At 56.5% G+C, this 12599-nt stretch overlaps 2 protein-coding genes and 1 long non-coding RNA gene across 12 annotated transcripts in view; 1 reads left to right on the plus strand and 2 right to left on the minus strand.

Moving 5' to 3' along the window:
- Window positions 1-1500: 1500 nt before the first annotated feature.
- Window positions 1501-4613, minus strand: LOC141556324 (uncharacterized). 5 transcript variants are annotated; one of them, XR_012486528.1, is made up of 3 exons: window positions 4493-4613; window positions 2744-3176; window positions 1501-1732 (listed from the first exon to the last, which is right to left on the minus strand). It is a non-coding gene; the product is annotated as an uncharacterized LOC141556324 (long non-coding RNA). The 5 variants fall into 5 exon arrangements; XR_012486519.1 differs by having other exon boundaries at window positions 2740-3176; XR_012486505.1 differs by having other exon boundaries at window positions 2492-3176.
- On the plus strand, window positions 2919-11569 carry HOOK2 (hook microtubule tethering protein 2). 3 transcript variants are annotated; one of them, XM_074289453.1, is made up of 22 exons: window positions 2919-3180; window positions 4864-4949; window positions 5153-5225; window positions 6120-6170; window positions 6289-6421; window positions 6603-6670; window positions 6825-6887; window positions 6962-7042; window positions 7195-7355; window positions 7741-7881; window positions 8036-8237; window positions 8364-8474; window positions 8762-8849; window positions 8927-8996; window positions 9254-9391; window positions 9477-9564; window positions 9829-9863; window positions 10115-10197; window positions 10282-10382; window positions 10621-10731; window positions 10865-10936; window positions 11044-11569. In XM_074289453.1, the coding sequence occupies exons 1-22, from the start codon at window positions 3136-3138 to the stop codon at window positions 11200-11202; spliced, it is 2160 nt and encodes a 719-aa protein (XP_074145554.1). In that variant the 5' UTR covers window positions 2919-3135; the 3' UTR covers window positions 11203-11569. The 3 variants fall into 3 exon arrangements, with proteins under 3 accessions (XP_074145554.1, XP_074145466.1, XP_074145644.1); XM_074289365.1 differs by having other exon boundaries at window positions 3047-3180; window positions 10279-10382; XM_074289543.1 differs by lacking the exon at window positions 2919-3180 and adding an exon at window positions 4567-4674 and having other exon boundaries at window positions 10279-10382.
- Window positions 11570-11744: 175 nt separating this feature from the next.
- BEST2 (bestrophin 2) overlaps window positions 11745-12599 on the minus strand; it is a 10771-nt gene continuing 9916 nt past the window's right edge. For all 4 annotated transcript variants that reach the window (XM_074289661.1, XM_074289833.1, XM_074289749.1 and 1 more), the window contains exon 10: window positions 11745-12510. In XM_074289661.1, the coding sequence (XP_074145762.1) occupies window positions 12087-12510 (424 nt within the window). In that variant the 3' untranslated portion in view covers window positions 11745-12086. The remainder of the gene's footprint in view (window positions 12511-12599) is intronic.

Raw genomic sequence — 12599 nt, forward strand, 5'->3', positions numbered from 1 at the left:
TCAGGAAAAGAAGGTTCCCCCCACTTACTCCCCTTGTCCAAACCCGTACAAGCATAAGGAGCTCTGGAAGAGGGGTGCTCGTAAAAAAGGCCAGAAGTCACGGTAACCATGGAGTTGGGGTACAGCTGGTGGCCCAGTTGTCGAACCAGGGGAAGCCCCGGCCTGGTTTCAGCCCGGCAGGAAGGGGTTAACAGCCACCCTGCTTTCCCGGTTTCACAACAGTCGGAAAAGCCCCTCGGAGGGGGGAGGAGGAGGGGGAGAAAGGAAGGGCAGAAGGGGTTGGCGGGGGCAGGTGTGGGATGGGGTTCGCGCAGTGAGGGGACTAGGGAGGGGCAACCACAAGCCTCGCTTTCCCAGACCTTCCTACCGCCGCCACTCCCGCAGCGCCCCAGGGAGCGATGCACACGTTTCCCCCGACGCGCACAAGCACAGATGCGCTCGGTCCCTCCCCATCCCTATCCACCGGATTCCCACTTCCCCAGAGAACGCATTCTTCGTCACGCACGCACGCACACGGATCCCTTCCCTGCCCTCATCGCGCACGCGGCCCCCTCCCATTTCCGTCACGCAGTCGGCCCGCCCCTTTGCCGTCACGCTGGCAGGTCCTTCCCCGTCACGCACTGAGACCCGTAACTCATCTGGGACACTCCAATATACCCGCTCCACGACTTTATTAAAGCCCATCTCCTTCAGCCTTAGTCTTACTTATAAAGTTCTCGGCATCCTTCTTAAACGCCCGACCCCTCCCTGTCCGCACCAAGCACCCGGCGCTCCTCAGCCCCATCGCGATCTTCATTCGGCACTTGGCTCTCTCCCCATCCCCTCACTAACTAAAGCCCCTCTCAGGGTCAGCTTCCCCCCCAACATAGGAATGTTAAACACAAGCAGAGATTGAAAAGGAGGGGATGGAGACAGCAGGCTCGAGACCCCACTCCCTCGTAGAGGAAGAGAACTCTGGCCCCTCCGGGCCCCCTGGGCTCCTAGTTCTCTGACCAGAGGTGTCCTTCCAGGGCCTCGTCCCCTCAGTATTTGTTCATAATGCCACCACTGATTTCTCCAGTTTACGGATTTATAACGCGCACTTGTAACAAATCTGAGGGGAAAATGACAGTTCGAGCATTATTATGGCCACTCTACCAGACCCCCTTGGAAGTCTCGGATTTAGGAAGGGAAGCTGAATCTGCTTTGTATTTCAATGTGATTTGTTGTTTGTTTCCAGATCCTGTGTGTATTTCAATGTGATTTGTTGTTTGTTTCCAGATCCTGTGTGTATTTCAATGTGATTTGTTGTTTGTTTCCAGATCCTGTTTATTTTATGCATCTAAGAGAGAAGGGGCTCATAGGTGTCACCAAAAGTGCTGGGGGCGTCATGCCAAAAAAGGGTGAGAAGCGGCTTGGACTCCGAGTGCCACAGGCTCCCAGTGAGGAGCCCGGTAACACATGAGAGACCCTGAGGACTGGGACCTGCAGCCACATTTGGATTCACACGGAGGGAAACACTCAAGGTGGGAGTAGAGAAGCAGGCTGGGCTGGGTCTAGCTGTAGCCATTTTGTGGTGAGGGATCCCCTCCAAGGGGATGGGGTTCGGGAAGGGGGGAGGTGAAGAGTCACCATCCGCAGTGGTTTTTCTGTGCAGACGTCTGGGGGTGGGCCCGAGGGGGAGGGAATCTGGAGGCTGCTGTGTGTGGAGGAGGGGAGGTCTGGATCCAGCTGTGGCAGGCAGGGCTGTGGGCTGAGATTGGAAAGGGGGGGGTGGGGAAGAATAGTGAGTCAAGCCGGTTTCCCAGCAGCTCCAGTTCCCTCCCTTGGCCCCAGCACTTTCCGGGAAACTCCTCAGGCCCCAGGGAGATTTAGATGGAGTTAGGCCCAGTCCTGGTCCCCCTTCCCCCCAGCCTGCATCTGGAGCCCAGGACCCTCCCTTCCCCCAAATGTGGGATCTGGGACTTCCCTTCCCCGTCCCCTTCATCCCTTTTTCTAGGCAGTGGAAAGCTGGAAAACAACAGGAGTTTTCGGTCAGTCTGCCTATGGGGCCATGAAAGCATTACAGACAATCACAGAGCCTGGTCTGGGCTCCGAGGTCAAAGCGGGGGAGGGGTGTGCGTGTTAGAACATGAAAAAGGAGAAGGGGGATTGTGGTGTCTGACTGGCCATCTATTCCTAGGAGGAAACTCGGTCCCGGACTTTGGCGCCTCTGTCTCCCTCCTCAGTCTGCCTCAGTGAGGAGGGCCTCGGGCCCACGTCGCCCGGTCTCTCCGGCCTGCCCGTCAGTGATAACCCCCCCGAGACAGTCACTTCAGGGTTATGTGCGGGATTCCTGCGTCCGTCTTTCGGCACCAGTCTCTTCTCCCCCCACCCCGAGCCGTGCCCGGGTAGTACCCTACACAGGAAGTGCCTCCGGCCCCGGCTCCAAATTCGGCCGAGCCCTGGGTGGGTGCGGGGAAGGAGCGTAGCTTGGGGAGGAGGGAGAAATGCCCATACTAAGTGCAGTTACCGAGATGTGCGCGCCCTCTTGTGGACTACTGTATATACGCAGTCCGAGTCATAAGCGCCCTCTTGTGGGCCGCCATAGACACGCAGACTCCTTGTGGGCCCCAGTAGACACGCGGAAGCGCTTTCAGATTGGGGCCCACAGTGGCCCCAGATAGACGCTCCTCACTCCACCTCCCACTGCCTTCGCGGTCTTGTGGAAAAGTCGCTAGATAAAAGCATCCCTTCTGGACCTCCCTAAACACTCAGTACCTACATCGTGAGGCAGGCGAAGGGCCAAGATGTCCTTTCCCAGTGTATTCTTAATGATCTTTGAGAGGCTAGAAAGCATCCCAAAGCGGTAAGAGTGCCCGGCTCCAAGATGGCGGAGGCGGGAGGCAAGGAGGGGCGGAGCTAAGTCGGGCCTCGTGCCCGAGTCGGCAGCAGGCGGCGCATGGGGGCGGGACCATGTCGAGTTCTCGGGGGCGGGGCCAGGTCAGGCTGGGGGGCGGGGCAGCGGCGCTCTAGGCCCGCCGGGCGGCTGCGCCTCTCGCTGGTGGCGGACCTGGCGGCCGTGGTAGCGGCGGCAACGGCGGCAGCGGCGGCCTGACCTGCTTGACCGGAGCTGGAGCCAGAGCCGGAGTTGGAGCCGGAACCGGAACCGGAACCATGAGCGTAGACAAGGCTGAGCTATGCGGGTCTCTGCTCACCTGGGTAAGGGGCGGGGCGGTGAGGAACAGGTGTGAGACCCTCCTCCTCTTAGTTCCCCCCCACACACACACACACACACACGATTCCCCGCAACCTCCTCCCAGATTTTCTCCCACACACACTCCCCGACTCTTCGCCCAGAAAGACCCTCCCTCATGTAACCCCCAGACTTACCTCAGATCCTCCTTCACAGCGCCCCCGTAATATTCCCGAGATATTCGTCCCAGGTAACCTCCCCCACCCTCCCCCATCCCCTTCAGATCCTTCTCCCCTATAACCTGCCCTAGAGACCCTCCCCCCACATGCCCCTCACAGAGAACCTCCCTTCAGACTCACCCCACATACCACCAGACCCGCCCCCATTCCTCCCCCAGAGACCCTCCTCCCCACATGTCCCTCAGAGATCCTCCCCCAGAGATCCTCCTCCCCACATGTCCCTCAGAGATCCTCCCCCAGAGACCCTCCTCCCCACATGTCCCTCAGAGATCCTTCCCCAGAGACCCTCCTCCCCACATGTCCCTCAGAGATCTTCCCCCAGAGACCCTCCCCCCACATGCCCCTCACAGAGAACCTCCCTTCAGACTCACCCCACATACCACTAGACCCGCCCCCATTCCTCCCCCAGAGACCCTCCTCCCCACATGTCCCTCAGAGATCCTCCCCCAGAGACCCTCCTCCCCACATGTCCCTCAGAGATCCTCCCCCAGAGACCCTCCTCCCCACATGTCCCTCAGAGATCCTCCCCCAGAGACCCTCCTCCCCACATGTCCCTCAGAGATTCTCCCCCAGAGACCCTCCTCCCCACATGTCCCTCAGAGATCCTCCCCCAGAGACCCTACTCCCCACATGTCCCTCAGAGATTCTCCCCCAGAGACCTTTCCCTCACATCTCCCCCAAAGATCCTCCCCTAGAGACCACTCCATCTCCAGTTAGTCTCTGACACCCCCCCAGCCCTCCTTAGAGATTCTCCCTCTTCTCCCCCAAAATAGCCCTGGAGCCCCCATTCCTAAAGGCCCTCACTTCCAACCCCTCTTCTCTTACTCCTGAGACCCAAGCCAGTGACTGAGTCTATTCCTGGCCCGAGATCCATTCAGCAAATACTGAGTGAACACTCATGACCCTTACGCCCCTCGGTAGGAGTGCCTCAGGGAAAGCTCCTTCATTTCTATGGGGCAGGGCGTTGTGGGGACAGACCGGGCGCACTGTACAGATTCATGAGGAGGCAGAGGGTTGTAACAGGGACAGTCAGAAGAGGTGGCTCCTGCCCTTGCCCCTTTGCTGGACTTTTCCTGGGTGTGGCCGGGCTCCGCCCTACCTGAGCTTCAGGAAGAGTGGCAGCATTCTGGTGAAGGGTCTGGTTGGCACTGCTGTGTCACATGCGCTAAGGGGTTTAGAAAGGTCAAGACAGGGGGACAGCTTGGAAGCATGTGATGAAGGGCTGGTTAATCTGTTCCATCACATGAGCAGAGAGTAACCCCAGAGACTCCACCCTTCCCGGTGAGTAGCGGAGGTGGGTCCCACAGGTGAGAGGCTCCACCTCCCGGTGGGAGGAGAGAGGGAGAAAGTAAATCTACAGATTTCCTCACCTGGGGGCTGGGAGCTCTGGTTTGGTTCCTTTCTCCGCTGCCTACAGGTTGCAGCTGAAGGAGCCATGAAATCCTGACTCGCTGTTTCCCTTTTCCCCAGCTGCAGACTTTCGGGGTTTCCCAGCCCTGTTCTTCTCCCCAGGACCTAAGCAGTGGACTGGCGGTGGCCCATGTGCTACATCAGATGTGAGTTGAGGAGAACCTAGAAACCTCCAGCCTTCTTCAAAGAACACAGACCATGGCCAAGCTTCCTTGGCCCCCTTCCCCTGAGATCCCAGGGGGGTCTCCCATTACTCTTGCAGCCTCATTAGATGGCATGCATAGCCTATGTCCACACCGTCAGGATTTCCTCTAATGCAGCTTGTTTGTCCTCTGCGCTTTCTCCCCAGAGACCCTTCCTGGTTCAATGAGACCTGGCTCCTTCGTATCAGAGATGATACTGACCACAACTGGCGGCTGAAGGTGATTAGGGATCAGGTGGATGATCTGGGGAAAGGAAGAGCAGATGAAAGCAATGGGACACATTCCAGGAAAGATTAACTTGAACAGTTATGGCTGTACAGGTGTTCCCAGGACAGATGGATGATAGCCCTGGCCCGCGGAAAAATAGCTGGGAAGATAGTAGCTGGGTGATATAGAAAGTAGAAATTACCGTGGAGCTAGGAAGATTTGAATCTTGCCTCATATCTATGAGCTGGGTGATTTAGGCAAGTCATTTAAACTGTTGGCTCTGGTATCTCTGTAAAAAGAGGACTGATAAAAGTGCCTTCTCTCAGTGATTGTGAGGGTAAATAAAACCACACATGTCGAGGGCTTTGCTATTCTTAAAGCACTATGGGAGTCCTCTGAATAGAGAAGACATCTCTCAAGGAATTGGGGAGACATGGACTAGATCCATGAAGGTGCTACAGTGGGGATGGTGGCAGGTAGCGGATTGAATGAGGAAGGGGGAGCTAAACAATGGTGGGATGGACAGATGACCATCGGGGAGGTGGGGGTGGGGAACATATGTAACATTGTAGTGAAATGACGAGACAAAACAGATGATCCCATGATGCAACATAGACAAGTGATCAGTGTAATGTGGACAAATGAGGATTTGTAACATGTGTCTGGGGAATGAACAAATGGCCCAGGCCCACACAGATAATAAGGGGAGGTCCAAAAGATGTCATGGAAGAGATAGATATATGATATAAGTGGATGGTGATGTGTAGGGAAGGGCCAGGGGGGCTGGATAGATGTTAACTTGGGAACTAGTCAGATAGCAAGGGAGTGGGGAAGCTTAGGGAGGTTGAGGCAATTAAGTGTGGCAACCTGGGTGTTTGGACCCTCAAGTATCATTTTTCTCCCCAGGTCAACAACTTGAAGAAGGTGTTGCAGGGTCTTGTGGAGTATTCTCAGGATGTGAGTGACCATGAGTGGGTCGTGGAGGCATCTCTGATTGTCAGAGTTTGGGGACAGGACTGTGGAAGTGGGTATTTGTGGAAATCCCTAGCCTCCTGACACATTCATCCCCTCCCAGATCCTGGGACATCAGGTATCCGACCAACACTTGCCAGATGTGAACCTGATCGGGGAATTCTCCGATCCAGCTGAGCTGGGGAAGCTGCTCCAGCTGGTGCTGAGCTGTGCTATCAGCTGTGAGAAGAAACAAGGTGTGGCCGGGACTTCGGGGAGGAAGACCTCAGGAGGGGGAACCTGATTTATGGGACTGGAAGAGGAGCCTGGGGTTTGGAGTTTGGGGGGTAGCCCTGAAAGGGGAAAGCCTGGATCACCATTCCCAGGGACTGGTGGGATTGGAGGGATAGTCTCAGCAGTGGAACCCTTGATCCACAGAACACATCCAGAGGATCATGACCTTGGAGGAATCTGTGCAGCATGTGGTCATGACAGCTATTCAGGAGGTAAGGCCTTAGGTGGAGGTAAAGAATGGGGCTTTGTGACCATAGCTAAAGGGAGGAGGGAAGCCTCTTCCACTCCACCCCCCCTTGCTGCCTGAAAGATCTTAGGGATAATTTCATAGCCTTATCTCTTTCTTTTTGGTTCCCTCCATCCCAGCTCATGAGCAAAGATCCTGCAGATCCCATGACAGCAGAGACCTATGGGAATTTCGACAGCCAGGTATGTGATTGGGGAGAGAGACTGCTTTTCCTGCTTTTGGTTGTCCATTCTGACCAAACTTGCCTTGCTTACAGTCCAGGAGATACTACTTTTTGAGTGAAGAGCCAGAAGAAGCGGATCAGCTTCGGCAGCGCTGCCATGACCTGGAGCAGCAGGTGGGCACTAGGTTCTCTCGGGGCTTCTGGCCCAGATCAGTCCTCTCCTGAGGAGCCAAGCAGTGGGAGGAGGAAGAAAGAAAGCGTGGACATGGACAGGTCCACAGCCCCTCGAGTTCATCTCTTGTCTGTTCTGTTCCCTTTGATCCCAGCTGACCCTTCTAGTGGAGGAGAAACAGAGCCTCGTGCAGGAGAATCGATCGCTGAGGGACAGGGGGGCACAGCTGGAGGGACCAGAAGCTGCTGGACTCACCTCCAAGAGGCTTTTGCTTCTTCAGTCACAGCTAGAACAGCTACAAGAGGAAAATTTCAGGTGTGCTTGCCTGAGCACCAGAATTGAAGAGCTGGGTGTCCCCCTGGGCTCCCATAACAGGGGCCACCATCCTGATTGCCCATGGTCTAAGGGGCATCAGGGAAAATTTGTCTAGGTCATGCAAAAGAATCTCAAAAGAGTCTATGTCAGTAAACACGAAATGCCTCTTACGTGCCAATATGAGGCCTGGGGATACAAAAAAAGGCCAAAGATTGCCCCTACTTCTCAGGAGCTCGCAGTCTGATGGGGAGAGAACACGCACACAATTGTGCCAGGAGAGACTGAAAACATTCAGTGGAGCACAGGCACTGGCGCTGCCGGGAAAGAAATTTGGAGCACCCAATTTTGGCTCCATCCCACCATGTGCCCACCCCTGTGCCCACAGGCTTGAGAGCTTGAAGGAGGATGAGCGTCTGCGCTGTGTGGAGCTGCAGAGAGAGGTGGCTGAGCTCCAGCAGCGGAACCAGGCACTTACCAGCCTGGCCCAGGAGGCCCAGACCCTAAAGGATGAGATGGATGAGCTCAGGTAAGTGGCACCAAATCCCAGGGCTCAATCTGACTCTCCTGATTGGGAATAGCTCCTAGAAACCCAGCAACCAGGCCCGGTCCCTGACCCTCAAGAAACCCCCCCCCCCCCCGCCCCCGCCCCTGGTGATCCAGGCTAAACCATGGCCCCCTAGGCAGTCATCAGAACGAGCGAGCCGGCTGGAGGCCACCCTGAGTGGGTGCCAGCGTCGCCTTGGGGAGCTGGGGGAGCTTCGGCGGCAGGTGCGACTGCTGGAGGAGCGGAATGCAGGCCACGCGGAACGGACGAGGCAGCTAGAGGATGAGCTGCGGCGGGCCGGGACCCTCAGAGCCCAGCTGGAGGGCCATCGGAGACAGGTAGAGGCTGGGCAAACTGGGCCTAGAGGCACTTCCAGAGGGATCAGGTAATGTTTGGAGCCTAGGCCTGGCTCACTGATTTCCCCCCTTGGTCCCCTTGTTCCACCCCCTGCCTATCAACTCCAGGTACAAGAATTACAGAGTCAGCGTCAGGAGGAGGCCCTGAAAGCTGAGAAATGGCTGTTTGAGTGCCGGACACTGGAAGAGAAATATGAGGCTGTGGTCAAAGAGAAAGAGGTAGGTGACCTCCAGAGACAGAGCCCAGCCCATTTCCCAAGCTGAGAAACAAAATTATGTAGAAAGAGCCCTAGGTTTGGAATCGGGAAGCCTGGTATGGAAGGCAGGTCTGCTGCTCTCGGCCTCTCTTGGCCTTGAGTTCATTGTCCCTTTTCTAAGGCTCAGTTTGCTCTTCCAAAACTTCCCCTAACCTGATAGTACCCATCAGTATTTTCAGGAGGGAGGACCAAAGCCCAGAGCTGACCCTGCCCCCTTGTCCTTCTCCCTGTCTCTGCCCCCACTTGCAGCGGCTGATTGAGGAACGAGACTCTCTCCGGGAGGCCCATGAGGAGCTGTGCTGTGTCCAGGTGCAGCAGCGGGGCCTCAGCCAGGCAGGTGAGTGGTGGGCCTGGTGGGCTGGGTGGGCCTTGGGGCCCTTGGAGTGCCCACCTGACTTTGTCCCTGTCTCCCAGATGTCCAACTGCAGCAGATGTCATCCCCCGTGGAGAATCTGGCAGCAGAGATCCTTCCAGCTGAGCTCAGGTTCCTTTCCCTCTCTCAGCCTTCGCTGGCTCCCCCTTTGGTCTCTAGCTGGCTAGGCCCTTGTTCCTTAAGTAATTCAAGCCTTGGATCTCCTCGTCCTCCACCACCAGCTCCTCCCCACTCATCCAAATCCTCCCCCTCTCAAGCTTTCGGCCTTCCCTCACTGCCTCAAGCCCCAGAGATCTCTCCCTCCTTTGATGGGGATGGGCTGAGAGACGGGAGCCCATCTGACCATTGCCTGGGGCCCGGCCCTGCAGGGAGACGATCCTTCGTCTGCAGCGGGAAAACAGGCGGCTGTGCCAGCAGGAAGCGGCCGACCGCGGCCGCACCGAGGAGCTCCAAGGGCAGCTGGAGGAGGCCAACCGGGCCCGGCACAGGCTGGAGACCCAGCACAGGTGGGGGCGCCGAGACTGAAGACCGAGCGAGGTGAGACCTAGCCAGGGCTGGGACACCCTGAGTCCTGTGTCTCCTCACCCCCAGGCTGAATCAGCAACAGCTGGCAGAGCTCCGGGCACAAGTGGAAGAATTGCAGAAGGCATTACAGGAACAAGGGGGCAAAGCGGAAGATGTGAGTGGCCCAGGCCCCGGCTCCATTCTCTGCTCAGCCCCCATTCTTGGGGGGCTGAGGGGAGGTGGGGAGGGTCTGTACAACCCAGCCTTCCCTGGCCCCCATCCTTTCCTCTATCTTCTAATCTTCCTTTCTCTCCCCCTGCTGCCTGTTGGCTCTCTAGGCTATTGTAAGTAGGGGTGGGGGATGGAGAGGGTTGTGGGGGGACAGAGAAGACAAAACGGGGGGCCCAGCCTCACCCCTGCCCCTTGTGTCTGTCCTCAGTCCTCACTGCTGAAGAGGAAGTTGGAGGAGCACTTGTAAGTGCCAAGGCTGGGGTTTGCTGGGCTGGGAAAGGGAGCTGGGAGGGAGCCTGTGCATGGTGAGTCCAAGATCTGGGCCTGGGCTGAGAGCTCGGTCTGAGTGGTGGGTAGACAGCCACCCATGGGGCGGGTCTGCCCTCAGCTCTGGGGTCAGATGCTTTATAGTGGGGTGGCTATGGGCATATAACTTCTATTTGCCTCAGTTTCCTCAATTGTAAAATGGGCTCATCATGCCTCTCTATGGCTAGGGAGAAGCTGCATGAGGCACACTCGGAACTGCAGAGAAAACGGGAGTACATTGATGAGCTGCAGCCACCGGCTGACAGCAGCAGTAAGATGCCTGGCCTGAGGTGGGGAGGAGGGGGCCGGGGTGGGGGGTGGGGACAGGCCCCTGAGCTCTGGGTTCCTGTAGCAGCCAGGCGCATTGAGGAGCTCCAGAGGAGCCTGCAGAAGAAGGAGGCCGACATGCGGGCCATGGAGGAGCGTTACCGGCGATACATGGAGAAGGCTCGCACAGTGAGCATCTCTGGCCCAATCCCATTCACAATTACTGACCCTTTGCCCATTACCCTGGCTTTATAAAGAAAGAAACCATAGTCTGGGGTGGGGGGGTGGGAGGGAATTATGAGCCCTGGCAGAGCCAAAGCCAAGCCCATCGAACCCTGGGGACTGCACTACCTCACCCCCAATCTGTCCAGCCCAGTCTGGGCTGCCTGGGCCAGCCCACAGTGCCTTTTCTCTTCCCCCTCCCAAGGTCATCCAGACACTGGAACCCAAGCAGCGGCCATCAGGACCTCCTCCCCTGGAGATTCAAGCCCTCAGAACCCAACTTCAGGAGAAGGACCTAAAGATCCGACACCTTGAGGTGGTTCTCTTCCTGGACTGGGCTGACATTATGCATCTCTCCTGGGGTGGAGGTGGGATGCCCTTTGACTACTGTGCCTGGAAATGGGCAGGATTCAAAACCTTGACATTTCCCAATTAAACTTCTCCCTCAGACGGACTTTGAGAAGAGCCGGAGTCAGCGGGAGCAGGAGGAGAAGCTGATCATCAGTGCCTGGTACAACATGGTGAGTGGCTGCCCACTCCAGCCACCCCCTACTGCTTCCTCCCCTCCCTCCAAACCTCCCTCCTCAGGTGACCTCTGACTTCTTCCCTTCCTTCCCTTTCCTCCCAGGGTATGGCCCTGCAGCAACGGGCTACGGGGGAGGATCGACAGCCAGGCCCAGCCTATGCCCAGTCCTTCCTAGCCCAGCAGCGCCTGGCCACCAACACACGACGGGGACCCTTGGCCCGCGCCCATGCTGGCCCTATCCGATCTGGAGACAAGCACTGACCTTTGGACTCTCTCTTCTCCATTCTTCTGGGAGGCACAGAAGTAAACCTGTGCTGCACCCTTCTCCGTGCACACACTACAAGGGGTCGCCCTTATTGCACATGCCCAACTCCAGGGCAAGGGAACTCCAGCCCTGACCTCTGACCTCAGCCCTTTTCTTTGACTCAGATTTTGGTTTTTAAGATGTTTTCCTAAGGGTCCCTCCCCATTTTTGACCTCTGATTCTCAGGGCAGAGAGGAATTGGGTTTCTGTGTTTCCAGTACTGCCAGGCTGGGCCCCACCTTCTCTTTTTAAAAATGTGATTTGGGAGGGGGATAAATCTTCTAAGTCTGAGATGAATAATTAAATAAAGCAATCAGTCCTAAATCTACCAGACTGGATTCTTCATGGGTCAGTCAGTTTGCAATCAGGGAGGCATTCCTGAGTTCAGGGGCAAGGTCCCTTAGATGGGGGATGAAGTTCCAGGGATGAAGTTAGATATAGATAGGACTTGAAGGTGTCAAGAACTTCACAGGTAAAGAACCACTCAGACACTGAAATGTCTTGCCGTAGGTCACACAGGTATTCAGTAGCATAGCTAGGACTTGGGGCCCAGGTACTTCCTGTGGATCCCAAAGAGGGGAGAGGAGCGAGGTTTCAGGTGTTGCTCTGGGGCATGGGGTAAGAGGGGTGCAGGGTAGCTATTACCCATATGGCCATGAATGATGTGGTTTTTTGCAAGATATCTGCAAGATACTGTAGAATCTGCACTTCAATAATGTATGTGTTGGGGTGGGGTGGGGTGACCATAGAGAGGTCTTGGTCCAAGAGTCCTATCTCTCTAGTGGCTGGCCGTCCATCGAGCCAGTGAGTAGCATGCCAGTCAGTCAGTGAGCAACAAAGCTCAGGCCAAGCTCTCCTCCTCTTCTCCAATTGGACTGGGCAGCCAGGGAGGCAATGGAGCAGGATTAGGGGTTGGGCCTCGGGTTGTGGGTACCACCACCACAGAGGGTAAGGGCTCCACTGAGGAAGAAGCAGGAGCAGCAGGTGGGGCAGGCTCTGGATCAGATGGTGGGTCCAGGAGGGGGCCTGTGGCTGAATCATCATGGCCACAGTCTGGGCAAGAACAGCCAGCTGTGGTTGAAGCTTCAGATACACAGCTGTTCTTCCTCCGAAGCAAGGAGAGTCGTCGGCCCAAGATCGTCGAAGGACCTGGGCCAGAGCCACCCGCAAGTAACCGGTGCAAGAAGTCTCCTGTTACTGAGGGACCTTCTAGCTGCCCCTCCATGCCCTCCAGTCGCTGAAACTGCATATCCTCTTTAGCCAACCTATAGAGACCAGGGTAGGGAGTAAAGGGGGACCAATAAATCTTTGAAAATAGCTTTTATCATCTCTTCCTGCTTCTCCTCCAGATTTT

This window comes from Sminthopsis crassicaudata, chromosome 1 (assembly GCF_048593235.1).
Source record: "Sminthopsis crassicaudata isolate SCR6 chromosome 1, ASM4859323v1, whole genome shotgun sequence".
In the NCBI taxonomy this organism is placed as follows: domain Eukaryota; kingdom Metazoa; phylum Chordata; class Mammalia; order Dasyuromorphia; family Dasyuridae; genus Sminthopsis; species Sminthopsis crassicaudata.